Source organism: Peromyscus maniculatus, chromosome 3 (assembly GCF_049852395.1).
Source record: "Peromyscus maniculatus bairdii isolate BWxNUB_F1_BW_parent chromosome 3, HU_Pman_BW_mat_3.1, whole genome shotgun sequence".
Taxonomy (NCBI): Eukaryota; Metazoa; Chordata; class Mammalia; order Rodentia; family Cricetidae; genus Peromyscus; species Peromyscus maniculatus.
The window spans coordinates 67,357,480-67,379,638 of NC_134854.1; the positions used below are offsets into that span (position 1 = coordinate 67,357,480).

Here is a 22,159-nt window from a genome sequence, read left to right on the forward strand (position 1 = left end):
ATAGTAAACTACAGCACAGACAAGTTAAAACAACCTCCCCTAACAGGAAAGAGTGACTAACAGTTCCAGAACCAGTTTTCAATTAAATTAAGACATTTTAGTGCCTGCTATGGACCAGAGATCAGTAGATTATATATATATATGATACATTGATTAGATAGCTTAGAAAGATACTGTATGTGATATATATATCTATATATATATATATATATATATATATATATATATCCCCATTTATCTGCTATCTTTAAAAGTATTAAGAATTGTTTGCTCAGCGTAGCTGTGCATAGAAATTCAAATTCTAGGCCAGCCTAGGCTACATATTGAGTTCAAGGTCAGCCTGGGATACATAATAGGCCTTATCTCAAAAAAATAAGGAAGAAAAGAGAGGGAGGAAAAAAGGGAGGGGAGGAAAGCAAGAAAAAGAAAAACAAAGAATTGCTATCATAAATATTATATACCTGTATTATCTCAAAAGGCATAAATAGTGATGGGGAGGGACTTTCTATTAAACTGTATATACAGTAGTGAAGAACAGTTGCCTATCACTTATTTCAAGCTGGCAGGTATAAGAAATTTTGTTACAAAGTCTTACAACAAAGTAACAACAGTAACCAGCTGCACTGCAATTTTTGCTGATCCCTTGTAAGACACCATCCATTGTTCCTGATGTTTCTGTAACAATAACACTCAAGTTGTCTCTCCAATAACAGTAATTGCCCTCTGAAAAGTGATTTAGGACATAGAGCTGACACAGTATCTGAGAAATCCTGTCCCTGCCACTTGCTGCTTCAACATTGCCTGTTCACCACTTGCCATCCCTGACATCAACTTTGATGACATAACAAATGTGGTAGAAAACTTCCTGGCTTCCCACTAAAGCTAGGTGTTAGTAGTTAACATTTAATCCCAGAACTCCACAAGCCTTATCTTACTCCATTTAATCCCAGCCAACCTAGTCTACACGGTTGTTTGCAGGCCCACAGTGAAACCCTTATTTAAAAAAAAAAAAAACCTTGAGAAAAACTTTCCTAACAGTGACAGAATTATAGACCTCTGGCACATACAATGCTCCAGCAGGGGCTGTTTTACCAGGATGCAACACTTGGTGCCTCAGGTAAAGAATATGAGCACTCAGAATAACTAAAATAGAGTCTTTATAGTTAAGGAGAAATTTCAGACAAATGTAAATTTCATTATGTGTTACACTTGACATTTGTACAACAGGAAATTCCTGTGTATGTATCTACTTCTAAAATTCTGCCTCAAAAAGAGTCCTTCAGTTAAAAATATTTGCTTTTAGGTAGTTAACATAATTTTAATGTAATTTTAGTTAATGTAAAACCCATTAACTACATAGCCTATGCCTTTTAAATAAAACAAAAATTGAGCTAGCTAAAACTATAATACACTTGATTTATTTACTTAATTATTAAAAATTCAAACACAAAAAAATTCAAACACAATAACTGGCAGGGCATGGTTATCTTTTTTCAATTCAAAAACAAATTCAAAATGCATTCTCTGTTATAATCACACTATTGTCATAAGGCCTTATTTCTACCTTGGCTATAAGTTAGTGGTCAACACTGATAATATTAAAACCTTATTTTTAAAATTTTAAAACCTATATTTCATAAAAAATATTTAACTTTCAAGGGATATGGTGAGACATGTTTTTTATTCCAGGACTAGGGAGGCAGAGGCAGGCAGATCTCTGTGAGTTCAAGCCAAAGCTACACAGTGACCCTGTCTCAACCAACCAACCAACCAACCAACCAAGCAACTAAGCAAGGCTATTAACTTTCATTTTTTCAGTGCACTGTTTGCAATTCCACATTATTTATCTACTGAAAACCTTAATCACATTTGTTACGCATCGGTTTCACTTTCAGGGTCTTCACTAACTACAGGGTCTTTTCCAAATGGATGCAGAGATACACAATCAAAAATCTCTTTACTTTCCATTTCACACATTAGTTTCCATTTACATGTTTCAAAAACAATTAGAAATTCCACTCCCTTTAAAAGATACCTAATTTTAAAAAATTTAAAAGTTGGAAGCCAGTTACCACTACATTTTACTACCTTGTGAAGAATCATCTTTGCTTTTCCCAAAAGAAAAAAATCCAAAACAGAACTGATCTAAACATTTCCCAAGGTTTTGTTAGGCTAGGCTGTCATTCTTTAGCAAAACATTTAACTTCTCAAAAGGCCACATTTCTCTTCATTAGTAATAGTACTAAGAATTAAAATAATAAAGTGGCAATAACCTGCCTTCCAGTTCAGAGGAGTTTCACTAACACAACTGAGCTGCACTAATACAACTAAGCTCATGTTAACAGGGAGGCACAATGTGTGTGCATGTGTGCATGGCCCAAACACTGCAAAAACGAGCACTTGTATGTCTACTCTTTCTAAAAGGAAGAATTTAAATACAAATATAAAACATAGTGATCTCAAATTAATGTAGTAAGATGTAAATGTTTTTCTTTTTCTTTTTTCCAGACAGGGTTTGTCTGTGTAGCCCTGGCTGTCCTGGAACTGCTCTGTAGACCAGGCTGGCCTTGAACTCCGAGATCCACCTGCCTCTGCCTCTTGAGTGCTGGGATTAAAGGCGTGCGCTACGTCGGACCTTCTTATGCGATATAAATGTTTTTCAAACAGCAAATGGGAAGGAATCGAATTAAAACTCTAACATGGTTTAAACCCGTGGTGCTTTTTAAAACGGTGTGTGTTTTAAACCAACCAAGTCCAAAGTTACTTAAGACTCCACATACCTTCTCTTAAGTTTCAGTCCAGGGAGACATAATGGTTATTTTATGCAGGACCTCACCACATACAATGTAGCAGACAAACTCTTAACTTTGTATCACAAAGAACCTAATGTAATAATGTATCCATCCTCTAAACAGTGTTGCTCTCAAGATTTCTCACAGCTAGGTAGGAACTAGCAGGCAATAAAATATGGAGGCGACTGAAGGCCCTGGAACATTTCGTAGTGGAAGGATAGCAAACCTCAAAAAAGGTACATTGGGTCAAGACCTTAATGGGTTCCCGAAGCCCAGGCGGCTATGCCTCAGTTAATACTACTATTTTTCCTGCACAACAAATGGATGCACGTAAAGCCAAGAAATAAGCCTATCCGTAAATGTGCTGGCTTCTCCCTTCCAGTCCCAGCGCACCCTTCCACCACCACCAGTTCAATGAGAATATCATACAATGAAATGAGTAAGCAACACACGCCATTCTGCAACTTTGAAAGACGGTCACCGATCTTCCGCAGCACCCAGAAGAGCCACAATAGCTGGGCAACTAACTCACTGGCACTAAAACGGGTTCCCTAATTTTTCAGGCAAAAGTTGCCAAATAACCACTTGGTCAAGACAACCAGTTCATCCACCGAGCACAGTCCTCACGTACGCTCCAAAACAATCGAAAGCCATTCCCTGCCCAAAGTTACTAGGCGAGCGACGATGAAAGCTGTCTTCTCCCCGACACAAAGTGCTCCGGGCCGTCAGCGCCAGCGCCGCGGAGCCCGGCCGCGTCCCCGAAACTCCGGCTTGCTCACACCTGGGCCCGTGCGATCCCAAGCGCCGGCTGCGGAGCCGGGCGGTGCGGTTCGGGGGGGTTGGGGGATGGGGAGGACAGGCTCGAATGGCTTCCTAATGTATCATTAAGGGGCAAAAGCACCGGTCTGGGAGCAAGAAAAGTTAAAGGAGCCGCGAGCTGACAAAGAGCGCCGGCCGCCGCACCGGGACCACCCGGCCGCGGCGGCGTTTGACAGCTCGGTCCCTGGCGCCCACAGCTTTGTGGCTCCAAGCGGCCGGGCCGGGCAGCGAGCTGGGCGTGCTCGGCGGGGCGTGTGCGGACGCCGGGCTAGGCCCTGGGGAAGCCGCCGGGCGGTTCTCCCAGAAGCGAGGCCGAACTCCAAAGTAAAGTGCGCGGCGCGGCCGGCGGGACCTGCGCGGGCGCCGCCGAACCGGGCCGTGCCTGGGCCGCCCCGCCCCCACCGGGCCGGGGGCCCTGACAGCTCCGGGCCGCGCCGCCGCTGGCCGCCCGCCTGGCTCCCTCGCGCTCAACTTACTTCTTTCTGGCTCTCTGGAAAGGGGAAGCGCCATCTTTGCGAGGCCGGCCCCGAGGTCTTTTGTCTGCGGCTGCGGGGCTCGGGGCCGGGGCTCCGGGCTCCTCGGGGGGTGCTGGCGGCGGCTGCTGCTGCTCCGCGCTCCGGTCCTCCTCCGACGACATCCTAGTCACCAGGAAAGACACATGGATCCCGGTCCTCCTCCTGGGGGGCTCCTCCCGCCGCAGCGGCCGCCGCCGCCGCCGCTGCTGCTGCTCGAGTTGCTCCTCCCCGGCTCAGCCTCTCGCATTTCCCGCAGCCCCGGGAGCAGCAGCAGCAGCAGCAGCAGCAGCAGCAGCAGCAGGTACCGGGAGAGGCGGCAACATGGAGCTAGCAGGACACGCACTCACACACATCGGCGCGGGCGCGCGCACTCGGCGCGCAGGGGCCGGCGGGGGGCGGCGGGCAGGGCGGGCGGGGCGGGCGGGGCCGGGCCGCGCGGGGCGGGGCGCCGCGGCCAGGGATGGGGGGGGGGGGGAGGACCGCGGGGCCGGGCCGGAGGGCGGCGCCGAGCGGGGCGGGGCGGGGCGCGACGCGCGAGGGGCGCGGGGGGCCCGGGGCGGCCGCAGGGGTCTCCGCCCGGCCCCTCCCCCAGGCCGCCCGCGGCGGGAGGAGAAAGGACCGCGGAGGTGGGGGGGGGGGGGGCGGACGGCGGCGGGGCGGCGACGGCCACCCCTCCCCCGCGCCGTCAGCCCCGTCAGGGCCCACGCCGCGGCGAAGTTTTGACAGCTGCTCCAGTTGTTGTGGTGGGTTCCGGGGTGGCGCGAGCGCCGGGCACCCCCTCAGTCGCGCGCCGGCGGTCGCTCCCTCCTCACACACACGGCTCGGCTCGCTCACGGCGGCGCTCCCTGCCAGGGCTAGGTTCCCTCACGCTCGGGGAGCTCGCTCGCTCGCTCGCTCGCTCGCGCGCGGGCGATCGCTGCCTCCACACGGCCAGCTCTCGCCGTTCCCTGCGCTCGCTCGCTGGCGAACCGCTCCCTCACGCTCGGGGCTCGCCCGCTCGGGATCTCTCCCTCACGCTAGCTTGCGGCTCCATCAAGCCTGGCTCCCTCACGCTGGGTTCTCTCCCTCTCACTGGCGAACGCTCGCTCGCTTTTCTCTCGCGGCGGCGGTGGGGGGGGGTGGGGGGGGAACACGGCACCAGAGGAGGAAGTTTTGCGGCTGTGCGTTCACCCGCACAAACAACACCACGCACCACGGCCGGGGCCGTCGCGCAAAGGCCCGCACCCGGGTCCCTCGGGGCGACCCGCACCACAGACCTCTCAAACTCGCCGCCGGCTCGCCCACACACAGGCGCCTCCCGCCCCCGCCCCCGCCCCCCGCGCGCCGCTGCCACTCACGGGGCTGGCCCCGCGCATGCGCCGCCGCCTGGCCGCGGCCGCTGACCTCACCGCCCCTCCCCCGCCCGCTCTGACGCGGCGGTGGCTGCAACTCGGGCTCGGGCGGGCGCTAAGCTGCGGACAGGGGAATCCGGGATCCGGGTCGGGCCTGCCCCGGGTGGGGAGTGGTGTAAACACTCCGGAGCGTGCACCCGCGTGCGGGGCGCGCACGTGCCTCCGCGGCTCCCCCCGCGGGCGTGGGCCGCCCCCGGGCCCTCGCGGAGTCCCACGTCGGCTTCCCCGCCGCGGCGCGGCCATGGCAGGACGACGTTGCGATCGCAACTCCAGCTGTAGTTCGACGTCATGTTTTAAACACTGTGTGAGCCCGGGAGGCTGCTTGACAAAAAGCCAAGCGAGCAGGTTGAGAGGAAATAAAAGGTGTCCACACGGACAGAAATTCATCAGCGTGTACGATGTCTGTGCTAAAGAGATTTAAAAAAAAAAGAAATGGAAATACTGCTAAGCTGCCTCCCATCAAAAGCACAAATGATACCTTAAAAAAATGGGGCCAGAATTCGCCTAAACCGTGCCGGGTGTGGAAATCTCGAGGACGCGGGACTGCTCCGCGCTTCCTCCCTGCTGTGGGTTGGCGTGTGGGAGTGGGAATAGTAGGAAGGGAAAACAGATCTGTGGAGCATTGTAGAAGGCTGAGGGTAGCCTGTCCCTGGCTGAGCCCTGCACGGAGCCCGGCATCCCAGCGCTCTTGGCAATCACTTCTTTCCATCCTCAACAACAGTTTCAATGGTTTCCTGCTGCCTAGTAGCCAGGTTATTAACATTGAACTGGGCTTCCCTTCTGAATCAAACTTTAGTGGTCCAGAATATATTTCAGCTGAGAGCACAGTTTTTTGTTTTTGCTGTTGTTGTTGTTGTTGTTTGTAATGGCTGAAATAAGAAATTGAGTCGTTAAGTCATTCGAATTCCTTCAGGGTTTAATCTCTGCGGGCCTTCTCAGCTTTTTTATGTGTACAGTCAAGGGAAGCTTGGAGAAGCGAAAAAGGCTGTCGTGATAAAGGTAAGCCACAAATTAAAAGAGAAATACAATGCACTGTGACTTTTAATTATTAAATAAAAATATCAAAGACGCCTCTTTTCATTTCCTTCTACACATTTCGCTTTAAATAAGTGCTTTTTGGCAATTGAGGTTCCTAGACAATTGGCTTTTTTAATTTATTTATTGTTGTGGTAAAATATTGTTGAACCCAGGGCTTTCCACATACTAATCAAGCACTCTGCCGATAAGTTATAGCCCTAGACCTGAATCTTTTTTTAAAGATTTATTTATTTATGTGTATGTATGTATAAGTTTATGTGTACTATGTCTGTTCAGATACCTGCAGAGACCAGAGCGTATCCAATCCCCTACAACTGGAGTTACAGGCACTTGAGAACTGCCCTGTGAGTAGCAGAAATCAACTCCAGTCCTCTGCCAGAATACGTGCTCTTGTCGGGCGGTGGTGGCACACGCCTTTAATCCCAACGCTCCAGAGGCAGAGGCAAGCAGATCTCTGTGAGGCCAGCCTGGGCTACAGCGTGAGTTCCAGGACTGTTAACACAGAGAAACCCCATCTTGAGAAAAAAAAAATAGTATTCATCTAAAAAAATTAAATTGTTACATTGTTGTTGTTATTGTTAAAATAGAAGAACAGGTATGGAGCCGGGTTGGTAGCCCACACCTGTAATCTCAGCACTAGGAAGGCAGAGGCAGGTGGATCTATGAGTTCAAGGCTAGCTTGTTCTAAGTAAGACAGCCAAGGCTACATAGTGAGACCTTGTCTTAAAAAAATAAATAAATAAATAAATAAATAAATAAATAAGCCGGGCGGTGTTGGCGCACGCCTTTAATCCCAGCACTCGGGAGGCAGAACCAGGCGGATCTCTGTGAGTTCGAGGCCAGCCTGGTCTCCAAAGCGAGTTCCACGAAAGGCGCAAAGCTACACAGAAACCCTGTCTCGGAAAAAAAAAAAAAACAAGAGCCGGGCGGTGGTGGTGCACGCCTTTAATCCCAGCACTCGGGAGGCAGAGCCAGGTGGATCTCTGTGAGTTTGAGTCCAACCTGGTCTACAGAGTGAGATCCAGGACAGGCATCAAAGCCAAAGCTACACAAAGAAACCCTGGAGAGAGAGAGAGAGAGAGAGAGAGAGAGAGAGAGAGAGAGAGAGAGAGAGAGAGAGAGAGAGAGAGGAGAAAAGCCTGGCAGTGGTGGCACATGCTTTTAGTTTCAGCACTGGGAGGCCGAGGCAGGTGGATCTCTGTGAGTTTGAGGTATATAAAGTTACAGAGAAACTTTGTCCCCCCAAAAAAAATAATAACAATCATGATGATAGAAATTTGAACTAGGAGTAAGATAATTCACAAATTAAAGCAAAAGAGCAAGTTGATAATAGGACTTAAAATTAAAAAACAAATTGTAAAATCAAGCTCAAAAATAAATAGGCTTGATGGTATAAACCTATAACCCAGTCCTTAGGAGGAAGCAGGAGAATCAGTAGTTCAAGGGCATCTCTAGTTATGTAGTAGATAGCAAGCTAGCCTAGGCTACATTAAACCTTATCTCAAAATAATAACACAGAGGCTGAAAAGATGGCTTAGCAGTTAAGATCCTGTGCTGCTTTCGTAGATTTCAGTCCCATGCCCAGCACTCAGATAAGACAGTTCACAACTGCCTATAACTCCAGTTCTGAAGGAATCCAATACTTTTGGCCTCTGGCACTTACTCACATACACATACAAATCTTAAAAAGATAAGAGGGGGGCTGGATAGTTGACTCAAGGCTTAAAAGCATTTGCTACTCTTCCAGAGGACCCACGTTCAATCCAGCACCCACATGACGGCTCACAACTGTCTGTAACTTAAGTTTCAAGGGATCTGTCAGGCTCTTCTGGCCTCCATGGACAGCAGGTACACACATGATACACAGACATATATGCACACAAAACACCACACATACACATTTTTTATTAAATCAATTTAAAAATACAAGATTCAGAATTATAACTTTGTTTATAGTTACCGTCCTTGAATATACATTTCTCAATTGTGTCATTAAAAATGGCAAAAGCATCACCGCCCAAAACATGGATGCTTTGCACAATTGAACATAGTTTCTATTGTTGGAAACATGAAATTTCCTATGTTGTTCTGGTGTGTGGTTTCTATTTTTACATGTGTTGCAACAAATATTATTTTGGGGAAAAAGACAAAACTTGGTTTTTTTCCAAATATTAGTCCCCTGTACTGAGACTAGAATACTCATCGCTTCTCTTCTGTGAGTATCACATGTACAAAGCTATAGAACGTCATAGTTTTCTGTTTTGTTTTGAGACACAGCCTTGCCATATAGCCCAGGTAGAACCCCATGTTTCTGAGCTGGTCTTGAGTTCCTGATTCCTTGGCAGAATTATGTATATTACTAGTTACTACTACTGGAGAGTTACAAGGAAGCAGAACAGACCTGGAGCAGACTATGTAGAGTATGTAGAACAGAACTCGAGATCTGAGCAGCAATGCTTCCAAAAGGAGGAAGGGTCAAAGATGATGAAGGTGAATGCTGACTTCATCTTTATTCCGCAGCTAGTATAAGCATACGGTTAGTCAGGGTCTGGTTTTTTCATTTTTGTTTGTTTGGGGGGGTTGTTTGTTTTTAAGACAGTGTCTCAGTATGTAGCCCCTAATGACCTGTATTTCCTATGTAGACTAGGCCTAGCTCAAACTCACAGAGATCCTCCCACCATGCACATTATCAGGGTTTGTCTTAAGACTAATAGCGGATTCATTAGCATAAAGTTGCCATGAGCAAACAAATCAAATATAACCCAGGATTCTGATAAAGGTGCTATGGTTTGAATGAGATGTCTCCCCAAAACTCAGGCATTGAAGACTTGCTCCCGACACAATGTTCAGAGGAAAGGGCTTTGGTAAAGTGACCGGACCGGTGCTTTGGTGGATTCATACTTGGATGGCATTTTTGGAGGTGATGAAACTTAGTATGGGGGTGTTGGCTGGATTAAGTAAATCACTGGGGGCGCCCTTGTAAATCTGTTTTGACCCTCTCCTCCTCTCTTTGTTCGACCTGTCCTATAATGTTCTTCCTCATGACAGGCCTACAACAAGGAAGCCAGCCAGCCATGAACTGACACTTCCAAAACTGAGAACCTAAATAAAGCCACCTCCCTGAAATTGTTTCCAAATATCTTTTTATTGTGACAAAAAGTGACTGACTCTGAAGTATTTGAGGAATTTACTCAGTACAATAAAGGTTTTTCGTATCAGTCATGCAAATTATACCTCTCTGTGACCAGAATGGCAAAAATGCAGAAAGAAGCTATTTTCTCAACGTGGACCATCATAAAGACAAGAAGGAAGCTGGGTGTAGTGGCACCCATATAACTTTTCTGAATAATTAGGCCAGATACGATGATGCATGCCTCTAATCCCAGCACACTCACAAGGCAGAGACGGGAAGATCTCTGTGAATCTAAGGCCAGTTGCGGTTACATAATAAGACTCAAAAAAAAAAAGAATGTAAAATATGCACCATTTAAAAGATATAACAAGTATGAAATAACTATAGCAACTACCTCTAAAGAACTGCATTACAAAGGTCTTTTCATTTCTATACCACATTTTTCTACACTACTGCACTCTTTCAGGGTACAGCTAGTACTCTCTTAATCATACATAAGTAAGTATGTACATATATATTTTATGTGTTGGAGTACCGGGGAAAGTACATTACTGGCAACACAGAAAAAACATCTCAGGAAACAATAAGCAAGAATGATTCTCCAAGCGTCTAGAAGAACAGTGACTCCATACAAATTTATAGTCCAGATCCGTCCTTTCCAATTGATGACCTATAGATGCCACTGAGTGTCTTTCTTAAGAGTGCAATCTTTGCTTTGCTATTAGCAGCTATGAAAACATCCAAAGGGCTCTCTCCAGGTCCACTGTGACTGTTGTCCTCCTTTATGAAAGCTGAGTCTTAAGTTCTTTGGGGTTGTTTATCTAGGGCTTGTTTTCTTTTCAGTCAGTGCTGAGGACCAAATGAAGGACTTTGTGCATGTTAGGAAACTGCCCACCACTGAGCTGCATCTCCAGCTCAGTTTGAAATTTTAAACAGTATTTCTTTGGGGATTGGTATTTTTACTGGGTTTTTTTTTTTTGTTTGCTTAGTTTTACGTTTTGGGTGTTTGTTTGTTTGTTTGTTTTTCAAGACAAGGTTTCTCTGTGTAACATCCCTGGCTGTTCTGGAATTCGCTCTGTAGACCAGGCTGGCCTCAAACTCACAGAAATCTGCCTGCCTCTGCTTCCAGTGCTGGGATTAAAGGCATCCACCACCACCTCCCGGCCTATTTTTATTGTTAAAGTTGCACTTTGCTGGGGGTGTAGCTCAATGGTGGAACCCTTATGTAACATGTACCAAGGCTGTAGGTTCATTCTTATCACTGGGGAAAAAATACATTATATGTATTACTTTGTATAAGATGTGTCAGTAAGGTATACCATATCTCTGTGTTGGGAAACTTAAAGGAAGAAGCAAGAAAATAAATAGAACAATCATCTTCAAAATGGGATAGGCTGGAGATATGGCTCAGTGGTTAAGAGCACTGGCTGTTCTTCCAGAACAATGGGGTTTGATCCAGCATCCATATGGCAGCTCTCAATTGTTTATAACTAGCTCGTCTAGATCTACGAGATCGGATGCCTCTTTTGGCCTCTGAGGGCACTAACCACACATGTGGTGCACAGACATACAAGCAGTCACAAATTTATCTTTTTGTGTGTGAGAGAGAGACATCTGTCTCATCATGCAGCTGGGTTTGTCCTAGAACTTGCTATGTAGACTAGGCTGGCCTAGAACTCAGAAATCTGCCTGCTTTTGCCTCCCATAGCTGGAATTAAAGTTGTGTATCACCACATGATGAACCAGCCTACCTCCATTTTAGGCTTAAAAGCCATCTTATAGTAAATACAAACTATGCTCATTCCATTTATGATTAAATCTCTATTTCTCAAGGATTGGACCATGCCCCAACCTGTAACCTTAATTACAAATGGTTCTGTACTGACTGTTCCAGGAAACAGCAACCATGTCTTTGTTTCAAAAAGTTGTTAGAACCATCTTGCAGCTCTACCTTTGTTTCAAAAGGTTATTATGACTACCTTGTTAGAACCACCTTGCAGTCATGTCTTAGTTTTAAGAGGTCATTATTCCTAACTCGTTATGCTTATGTTCTGCCCAGCCTATTTTGCCAGCCAAATCTCTCATTTAGAAAGTCTCTACCCTTGAGCTATAAAAACCCTGTCTTCCAGCCAGGTGGTGGTGGCACATGCCTTTAATCCCAACACTCCTGAGTCAGAGGCAGGCTGATATCTATGAGTTCCAGGCCAGCCTGGTCTACAGAGCAAGTTCCAGGACAGGCACCAAAAGCTACACAGAGAAACCCTGTGTGTGGGGGGGGGGGAGACAAAACAAAACAAAAAAAACCTGTCTTCCTCTTTGCTGACCTCTTGAACTCCACCTTAGGTGGATGTGGCCTATATTGGAATAAAAAAGCTTGCTTTAAACCAGGCAGTGGGAGCACACACCTTTAATCCCAACACCCAGGAGGCAGAGGCAGATGGATTTCTGTGAGTTCAAGGTCAGATAGGTCTACAGAGTGAGTTCTAGGACACCCAGAGCTACACAGACAAATCCTGTCTTAAAACAAGAAACAACAAAAATTTACATCCATTGTATATAAAACCATACTTTCAAGGTGTCTATGAGATTTGCTGGAGGGGTAGAAGACATCCCAGCAGACAACTATGACCAGAAGGTAACCTGGACACATGCCTGCAAGTGCCCTGCTGTAGAAGTTCTCCAAGAACAGAGGATGGCTGTGACTGTTCTAGAAAAGGTCTCATTCTTTCCTCTCCCCTCTCCCTCTCCCATGTTAGTTCTTAAGTGTGTCTTCTTCTCAAACTCAGAAGACTGCTGTGTTAGCTACCTCAGATGCCACGACCAAGTCCCACAATCCGGCAGCTTAAGACACTGCTAATACTCGTTGGGCGGTGGTGGCGCACGCCTTTAATCCCAGCACTCGGGAGGCAGAGGCAGGCGGATCTCTGTGAGTTCGAGGCCAGCCTGGGCTACCAAGTGAGTTCCAGGAAAGGCGCAAAGCTATACAGAGAAACCCTGTCTGGGAAAATAAATAAATAAATAAATAAAATCTTGTTGTTCTTGAAAAAAAGGGAAAAAAAAGACACTGCTAATACTAATATATCTTCCTCATCATTCTGGAGGCCAGAGGCCAATGGTAAATGTTGACAAAGCTGGTTCCTTCTAGCAGATGCTGAAGAAAAACCTCCAAAAAAGAAAAGAAAAGAATAAAAAACCTCCACCCTTCCTCCAATCTCTGCCTCCATCATCACACAGCCTTCCCTGGGCATCTGTCTTCATCTTCTCTTTTCCCTGAATCTGTGTCTTTTGTCACAGGGAACCACGCTTGTTGGACTAAAGACTCTCAGCTATCTCATATGTCTTCATCTTAGTGAATAGCATATGTAAAGCATTTTATTTCCAAAAAAAAAAAAAAAAAGAGGGGTCACATCCACAGGACACACCATTCAGCCCAGTGTAACCACCAAGAAGCACCCTTCTTACCAAATCAAAAAACATACTGTAGGGAGGGCTGAAGATATCAAAGTCCTGGGTTCAGACCCTGCACTGACCCTTTACATATCTTTGTATACAATGTATATAGTTTGAAAATGTACTGAGCCAACAGACTAATAATACACAAACTTCATTCAGGGGCGTCTTTGTTGTTATGTTTTTGAAACAGGGACTCACATATCCCAGGTTTCCCTGAACTTACCATGCCTTAACCTCTTGATCTTCCTACCTCTACCTCCTAAATTCTTAGCCCACAAGCCTGCATCATCACCACCCTGGGCCACATGGGAACACAAATTCAAATAGGTCTTTTAATTAAAAAACAGAGCCAGATATTGGGGTACATGCTGAAAGATCAGAGAGACAAAGGGACAAGCCACTGCCAAGTCTCACCTCGCCAACTCCATGAATCCTCTGATTAATCTGAGTCCTCAGCGGAAAGGGGTCCAGCCCAAAATGGGTTTCAGCCCGAAGAGCCTCTCAGCCGAAAAGCTCTCAGCTGAAAGGTTCTAGTTCCTGTCTCCTCATGCTTTATATACCTTTCTCCGCCCAGCCATATCACTTCCTTCTTAGTTCTGGGATTAAAGGCGTGTCTGCTTCCCTAGTAATGGTAGCAAAGGCATGAGATCTCGAGTATTGGAATTCAAGGTGCGTGCCACCACTACCTGGCTCTGTTTCTCTCCTAGACTGAATCAGTCCCATGTAGTCCAGGGTGGCTTTGAATTCACAGAGATCCAGATGATACATAATAGGGGCTGGAGAGATGGCTAAATGTTGAAAGGCACTTGCTGTTCTAGCAAAGGACCTGAGTCTCCGGACCTATGTCAGGCAAACCACAACCTTCTGTAACTCCAGCTCCAGGGCACTGACACCTCTGGTCTCCCTGGGTCTCACTTGTACTCACAGGCACATACCTGCATGCAAACACTCACACCTTAACATGATTTGCTTGGTTTTTTTTTTCTTTTTTTTCTTTTCTTTCTTTCTTTTCTCTTCTTTCTTTCTTTCTTTCTTTCTTTCTTTCTTTCTTTCTTTCTTTCTTTCTTTCTTTCTTTCTTTTTGTTTGTTTGGTTTTGTTTTTGAGACAGGGTTTCTCTGTGTATTCTTGGCCATCCTGGAACTTGCTCTGTAGACCAGGCGGGCCTTGAACTCAGAGATCCATCTGCCTCTGCCTCCCCAGTGCTGGAATTAAAGGTGGACACCACTGCTGCCCAGCTAACACACAATTTGAAATAACAAAAATAAATCTTAAGAAAACAACAACTAAATTCTCTGCAGACAAAAGCAAATCTCGGGGGGCCGGGGATTTAGCTCAGTGGTAGAGCGCTTGCCTAGTAAGCACAAGGCCCTGGGTTCGGTCCTCCCTGGGTTCGGTCCTCACCTCTGGGAAAAAAAAAACAAAAAACAAGCAAATCTCCCAGCCCCCTAGATTAGTGTCTGGATTCTTTTTTTTTTTTTTTTTTTTTTTTTTTTGATTTTTCGAGACAGGGTTTCTCTGTGTAGCTTTGCGCCTTTCCTGGACCTCACTTGGTAGCCCAGGCTGGCCTCGAACTCACAGAGATCCGCCTGGCTCTGCCTCCCGAGTGCTGGGATTAAAGGCGTGCGCCACCACCGCCCGGCAGTGTCTGGATTCTTTAGCCTGGTACATGATGTCCTAAGCAGCCCCTCTGCCTTCCAGCTGTTCAAGCCAGCTTTGTGCTCCTCTCCCCTTGGTCTATGGCTTTTAGCTCCAGTGTGCCAAACTGTTTGGAGGGGTGAGGGGAGGCTTCCCCTTGTCATCTTGTGGCCCTCCCCCCCCCCATCAATTCGCTTTACTTCCACTGCTACTTAAAACAATGTTCATCCGTCACCTCTCTTGTCTCCATGACGATGGTCCCATTCCCTTTTGGACGGGTGTAGAGCAAGGCTCCTCCGTCTTTGTCCTCTCTCAGCCCATTTTTGCCCAAGAAAATGTGTGTCTCTGGCTGGCCTGGAACTCGATATACAGACCAGAATGGTGTACTGATATATTGTGCACTCTAATAAACTTGCCTGAGGACCAGAGGACAGAGCCAGCCACTAGATGAGACATAGAGGTCAGGCCGTGGTGGCACACCCCCTTAACCCTCTCACTAGAGAGGCACAGATCCATCTGGATCTCTGTGAGTTCCAGCACTCAGGAGGCAGAAGCAGGAGGATCTCTGAGAGTTCAAGGCCAGGCTGGTCTACAGATCGAGTTTGAAGGCAGCTAAGGCTACACAGAGAAACCCTGTCTCAAAAACAAAAAACAAAACAGTCCGGCGGTGGTGGCGAATGCCTTTATTCCCAGCACTTGGGAGGAAGAACCAGGTGGATCTCTGTGAGTTCGCGGCCAGCCTCCTCTACAGAGTGAGTTCCAGGACAGCCAGAACTGTGTAAAAAGACCCTGTCTCAAAAAACAACAATAAAAGCCCAACAACATAAAAAACCTGTCACAAAGGGGGAAAACCATGGTAACATCTGAGTGGGGATTGTAAATGACCTTGACTTCCTATGCACTGGGCACTTCTGTTTTCTTTCTCTGTGTGTCAATTCTTTGGTTGTTTTGGTTAAGACAGGTATTGAAATACAGCCCAGCACTCTGGAGAGGCAGGCACAACTCTATGGCCAAACTGTCCCAGTCTAGCCATGATAGCTAATGAGACCCTGTCTCTAAATAAATAAATAGTTCAAAAAAATAAAAATAAAAAGATAGCCCACGCTGGCCCTGAACTTGCAATCCTCTTGCCTCACCTTTCTGAGTTGCTGGGATTACAAGTATGAGGCGCCAAACCTGGTTTCTTTCCATTTTACTTATTTATTTTTTAATTCTGTGTATTTGTGTGAGTCCATGTGGAGATGTGTGCACATGTCGTCTGCAGGTGCCCGGAGACCAAAGGATTACTGGATCCTTTGGAACTGGAGTGTCAGGCAGTTGTTAGCCACCAGATGTGGGTTCTGAGAGGCCCCTCTCCAGGCCCCTGGGCTCTTTTAGAATGATTTTAGTTTTATAAGAATAATTCCGCTTGTTTTCCTTCCCATACGATGATCTGCTCACTGAATTTCCGTCCACTCTGCTAGCTTCCCCTTCCCTTGCAGCGGCCCTTGGGTGACAGCATTAAGACTATGTCCACCATCCCCCCAGGGCTCCATGCCACCATTCGATCACGATCCGTGCTGCTGTAGGTTCCAGGCTCTGTCTCTCTCAGGGACAACTGCCAGTAATCGTGAAAAATGGATGGCATCGTTGTGACTTTCCTCCAACTGACACCTTTGTCTTCACACCAGGCACTCCCCCTTACACCTGTCAAAGGCTGGGTTCATTCCCTACAAGTTTGTTTCCTCTTCGAGTTTCCAAGTCCTGCCTGTCTGTTTCAGCTGGCACTGGTCACAGTAGGCACTCAAGAGGTACTTGTTAGACTATATTATAAACATCAATACTCCGACAAATCCAACAAGGATAAAGGACAGGGGAGGACAGAGGGAGGCTTCAATTCTTTGAGGCCAGGAGCTTTTTGTTGTTGTTGTTTTGCTGTTTTGAGACAGGGTGTCTGGCTAGCCTGGAATTTATTATATAGACCAGGCTAGCTTTGAACTTGTAGAGTGAAGTACCATGGCTGGTTTTCTAAATTTTGTTTTGCTTTGCTTTGTTTTTTGAGTCAGAGTCTCACTATATAGTCTTAGCTTGCCTGGAACTCACTATGTAGACCAGGCTGGCTTCAAAAATGTAGCGATCTGCTTGTCTTTGCCTCTCAAATGCTAGAATTAAAGGTGTGGACCACCATGCCCAGCTTTAAAAAAAAATTTTTTTTAATATTCTGAGAATCTGGGTATGGGTATATGCAAACTAACACAGATGCTGGCAGATGCCAGAGGAGTTAGGGTCCCTGGAGCTTGAGATATAGGTAGTTGTGAGGTGCTCAATGTGAGTGCTGGGGTCAATTCAGGGTCTTCTGTAAAGCGGTGTATGATGTAGTCTGAATTTTGTTTTGTAAAACAGGGTCTTGCTGTGTAGCCCCAGTTGGCCTCCAATCTAAGTAATCCTCCTGCATTCCCCTCCCAAGCACAGGGTGTATAGGTGTGTACCACCACACTCCATTCTGCCAGGTTTTTGTCTTGTTTGTTGAGACAGGCTCTCACAAGCTAGCCTTGACTAGCCCAGCCCTCCCTGTGTAGTTTCCAGGCTGTCCTCAAACCGGTGACAATCCTCTCGGCCCTGCCTTCTGGGTACTATAACGAGGCTCTGTCAGGTTAGGTTTGTATTTGGGTCTTTTGTCGCTGGTCTTTGTTTTTAGTCCATTTGCTTTTGGAGACCTTCTCACTTATAGCCTAGGCTGGCATGGAATTTGTGGCCATCCTGCCTCAGCCTCCCGATGCTGGGGGTCCAGGGACACCGCGTGGGCAGCTGTGTCACCTTGTATTAGTACTTCCGGTTTTGGTTTTGGGTGCTATGTAGGACACCCCCAGGCTCAGTTCCCTCTCCAAACGAGCAAAGAGAGCCGTTGAGGCTTCATCAGGGCTTTCGACACTAGAGGGATTTGCATTGTTCGGCTCTGTCCCTCTCTCGGGGTCTCCTCACTCCTGCTCACCGTCCCTCTGTGACTTCATTCTTTGTCTCTGGTTCCATTTGCTGCTTTGTGACTTCATCAGAGGGGCAGTTTAGCTCATGAGAGTCGGAGGGCTCCCGCGCGCCTGGTTTGTTCAGACTCAGCTTTGGAGATGGCTCTAAAACTGAGCTCTCTGTCCCTCATCCTTGGAAGCAAAGTGGAGATCCACTTCCGGTTGGCTTCTACCCGGGGCAGGTGATGTGCAGTTGGCTTCTGGAGCAGCTTCAGAGAGGCCAAGGGTGTATCTACTGCCCTTTCTAGAGTTCCTTTAATGGTTAGAGTCTAACCCATGGCGGTCTCCCCACCTTCCCAGGCCAAGCAAAACAAAGTCCCATCAGCCTTAGAACTGCCCCAGAGGCTGGCACCAAGCCTAGAGCAAAAACCGGAGTCTCTAGGAGAGGAACATTCATGCATACTGAGAGCCACAGCGGCAGCTCAGACCCTAGCCAGTATCATCCGGCCGTGCTATGGCCCCTACGGCCGGCAGAAGTTCCTGGTGACGGCGAAGGGGCAAACGGTTTGCACAGGTCATGCCGCTGTCATCCTCAGGGCTCTGAAACTGGAGCACCCAGCTGCCCAGTTTGTCCGAGAAGCCGCCCAAACGCAGGCAGAGAACACTGGGGATGGCACAGCCTTTGTAGTCCTCCTGACAGAAGCCTTGCTGGAGCAGGCCCAGCACCTTTTGTGGGCTGGCTTAGCTCGAACCCAGCTCCGGGAGGCCTTGGCCACGGCCACAGCAGAAGTCCTGACAGCTCTGCCTTCCCTGGCCATCCGCTCTCTAGGGCCTTTGGAAGACCCATCCTGGGCCCTCTACTCGGTGATGAACACCCACGCCCTCTCCCACACCGAGTATTTAACCAAGCTCGTGGCTCAAGCGTGCTGGGTTAACAGGGAACCAAACGGCAGCTTCAAGCCTGAGCGCATTGGCGTGTGCATGCTGCAGGGGGGCACGCTGAGTGACTCCCGAATTCTCACGGGCTTAGCAATATCTGGGAAGCCCTGTGGACAAAAGACCGAGGTGCTAGCCAATGCTAGGGTGGCGCTGTTTATTTGCCCCTTTGGTCCTACGAATCCATTCGCCCTGGCCACACCCCGTCTCTCCAGCTCTGAAGAACTACTAAGATTTCGGAAAGAAAATGAACAAGTGGGAAACCAAATAACCGAGCTGGCTGCCATGGACATTAATGTGGCCGTGGTGTGGGGGGAAGTGAATGAGAATTTGGTGCTCCAGGCTGACAGTTGCGGCATCATGGTGATTCAAGCCAAGTCCCGCAAGGAGATGGTCTACCTGAGTGAGTCGATGGGTACTCCTCTGCTCACGCGGCTGCTTCCTCCCCTGGAGCAGGGCAAGTGCCAGAAGGTTTACAAGCGGAAGTTTGGAGACGGCGGCGTGGCAATGATGTTTGAGTGGGAAGGTGAGAAGTCACCCTTTTTCACGGTGCTCCTGAGGGGGCCTACCATGCAGGGACTTCAGGCTGCAGAGCAGGCCGTCTACTGCGGCATCGATGCGTTTTCCCAGTTGTGTCAAGATCCCCGAGTGCTGCCAGGAGCTGGTGCGACAGAAATGGCTCTAGCCAAAATGCTGGTGGACAAAGGGAGCCGACTGGCAGGCCCCGACGGTCTGGCCTTCCTAGCGTTTGCCCAAGCCCTGAGTTCCCTGCCTAAAACCTTGGCAGAGAATGCAGGCTTGGCTGCCCAATGTGTGATGGCCGAAATGAGCGGAATTCACCAGGCTGGGAACTTCCTCGTTGGAGTGGGAATAGACGGGGTAATAAATGTAGCCCACGAAGGGGTATGGGACATACTCAGGCCCAAAGCCCAAGGCCTACAAGCCGTGGCTGAGCTGGTGCAGCAGCTGGTGACTGTCGATGAGATCATAGTGGCCAAGAAGACGCCTGTCTATCAGCAGATTACAAAACCTACCTCGAAGGTAAAGGGATCCTCACCCCTGAAAGAGAAATTTTTTGGAAAGTACGTATAGCAACATGCTAAATAAAGTAAAGATTGTCCGGATTGAACAGTAACCCCCAAATACCGGTGTTTTTCCTTATTTCTTTCCCTTGTGTCTGGGGCTTCTAGCGCCAATTGTTTGTTTGTTGTTGTTGTTTTTGCTTTTTCCAGACAGGGTTTCTCTCTGTAACAGACCTGGCTGCCTTGTAATTTGATTTGTAGACCAGGTTGGCCCCTAAATACTAAGGCATGTGCCATCATACCCATTAGAGCCAGTTCTAACCTTTTTTATTTATTTATTTATTTTTTAATGTAGACCAGGCTGTAGACCACTGCCTGTAGACCAGGCTGGCCTCGAGCTCACAGAGATCCGCCTGGCTCTGCCTCCCGAGTACTGGGTTAAAGGTGTGCACTACTGCTGCCTGGCCAGTTTCTAACCTTTTAAAAGATTTATTTTTGTGTGGGGAGGGCCAGTGCTGATGTGTGGGTATGAGTATTTTCATGTGTGTGCAGGAGTGTGTCAGATCCCCTGGAGCTGAAGTTACAGGCACTTGTGAGGGTCTATGTGGTTGCTGAGAAAGGAACTCGGGTCCTCTGGAAGAGCAGCAAGTGCTTTTAATCCCTGAGCCATTTTTCCAGCACTTAAAGTCAGGGTATAAACAACATAAAGATGGGTGTGATGGTGCAGGTCTGTACTCCCAGCATTGGGGAGATGGATGCAGAAGGATGAGCAGTTCAAGGTGATGCACAGTGAATTTGAGGTCAGTTTGGGCCACAGAAGTAAGACCCTGTCTCAAAACACTAGGGATGGGGACTTAGCTCAGTTGGCAGCATGCTTGCTGAACATGCACAAAATCCTAATCCCCAGCACCACATGCTAACACCTGGAATTCTAGCACTTGGGAGTCAGAGACCAGAAGAGCACAAGTTCAAGATCACCTTTCGCTACTCAGTAAATTTGAGGACAGATTCGGCTAAATAAGACCTTATCTCAGAGGAGAGGGAAGGATGGCGAGAGAGAGATTCTTTTTAGTAACAGTTCCATTCCAAGTCTTAACTTTTCTATTTCCTGTTTCTCTCCATCACACCTGTTTCTACAATAACAGCAGATGCAAAGATACAGTTCTAATAATTTCAAATAGAGTAGCTGAACTTTGGGGATGGAAAGAAAAAAGTACAGTCATCTTTTCGAAACTCTGAACATTCCTTCTATGGTATTAACATGTGTGAATTTCTGTCTAGACATCACTGAAACTCTGTAAAAGAACCAGTTCCAACTTAGAAGAGTGGCCAGTAATTCTCCAATTATCTGGGGAAAAAAATGACAGTATCATTTTGAGACTACAAAAAAAGTTTTAAAAAACTATTGCAGGAAAATGAGCCCCAGAAGCAGGCAAATTTAAGAGGTATTTGTTTGTTTGGCTTTTGGCTTTTCAAGACAGGGTTTCTCTGTGTATCCCTGGCTGTCCTGGAACTCACTTTGTAGACCAGGCTGTCCTTGAACTCAACAGAGATCTGCCTGCCTCGGCCTCCTAAACACTGGGATTAAAGATGTGTGCCACCATGCCTGGCCTGGCTACTTTTCTGTAGCCAAGGCTATAGAGAGACTCTGTCTCAAAACAACAAAAATTATGTGAATATGTCTCTCTGTGTGTGCACACGTGTGTGCTACATGTGTGCAGGTGCCCACAGAGGCCAGAAAAGAAGAGGGTGTCAGATTTCTTAGTGGGTGCTGGATCCTCTGGAAGAGCAGCAAGTGCTCTTAATCACTGAGCCATCTCTCCAGCTACCTGTTTTGCTTTTCATGTTTTTTAAAATCTATTTTATGTGTATGAGTGTTTTGCCTACATGTATGTGCACTGCATGTGTGCCTGGTGCCCACAGAGGTCAGAAGAGGGTACTGGGTCTCCTATAACTGAAGTTACTGACTGTTGAGAAGTCCTTGCCCATGCTCTGGGGTGTGGCTTTCTTTTGTTTTATCTGAGCACCTATTTCGTAGCCCTTACACTTATATTCAAAGTCGACATAAAATGTATGTAATTTAAAATTAGAAATCACGATAGAGAGATTACTCAGTGTTTGAGAACACTGGCTGCTCTTGTAGAGGACCTGGGTTTAATTCCCAACACTCGTAACCCATAATCATCTGTAAACTCCAGGGGCTCCAACACCCTTTTCTAACTAATATGAGGACTTTTTTTTTTTTTTTTTTAAGAAACCCATTCCCTTACCCATCATTGTATTGCCCAAATCATAAGCATCTCTATCATGGACATTATCAGAGGCATATCCCTGTGATCAGGGAGAAAAATCTATTTCAAAATGGTTCTTTGTGTGTTGGCCCCGGGGCAGGCAAGACAGCCCATCAGGTAAAGGCATTTGTGCCAAGCCCAGCAACATGAATTTCATCCCTGGGATCAACATAGAGGAAGGAGAGAACTGA

At 47.2% G+C, this 22,159-nt stretch overlaps 3 protein-coding genes across 12 annotated transcripts in view; 2 read left to right on the forward strand and 1 right to left on the reverse strand.

Moving 5' to 3' along the window:
* Kmt2c (lysine methyltransferase 2C) overlaps positions 1-5,390 on the reverse strand; it is a 237,116-nt gene extending 231,726 nt beyond the window's left edge. For 9 of the 10 annotated variants that reach the window (XM_042273251.2, XM_076565989.1, XM_042273250.2 and 6 more), the window contains exon 1: positions 4,088-4,500. In XM_042273251.2, coding sequence (XP_042129185.2) covers positions 4,088-4,248 — 161 coding nt within the window. In that variant the 5' untranslated portion in view covers positions 4,249-4,500. Of the gene's footprint in view, positions 1-4,087; positions 4,501-5,318 lie in introns of those variants that run through there. The other variant, XM_076565985.1, reaches the window with a different exon arrangement.
* Positions 4,270-12,716, forward strand: LOC121828291 (uncharacterized). The gene is made up of 3 exons (XM_076566095.1): positions 4,270-7,034; positions 9,373-9,475; positions 9,604-12,716. The coding sequence occupies exon 1, from the start codon at positions 4,270-4,272 to the stop codon at positions 5,506-5,508; it is 1,239 nt and encodes a 412-aa protein (XP_076422210.1). The 3' UTR covers positions 5,509-7,034; positions 9,373-9,475; positions 9,604-12,716.
* Positions 12,717-15,991: 3,275 nt separating this feature from the next.
* Positions 15,992-19,790, forward strand: Cct8l2 (chaperonin containing TCP1 subunit 8 like 2). Its single transcript, XM_006988373.3, has one exon. It carries the CDS (start codon positions 18,056-18,058, stop codon positions 19,745-19,747), a length of 1,692 nt encoding a protein of 563 aa, XP_006988435.3. The 5' UTR covers positions 15,992-18,055; the 3' UTR covers positions 19,748-19,790.
* The last annotated feature ends 2,369 nt before the right edge of the window (positions 19,791-22,159 follow it).

What these genes read in the sequence shown, in the direction of transcription:
- Cct8l2 (XM_006988373.3), top strand. Translation starts at nt 18,056, where the DNA reads ATGGCGGTCTCCCCACCTTCCCAGGCCAAGCAAAACAAAGTCCCATCA.
- LOC121828291 (XM_076566095.1), top strand. Translation starts at nt 4,270, where the DNA reads ATGGATCCCGGTCCTCCTCCTGGGGGGCTCCTCCCGCCGCAGCGGCCG.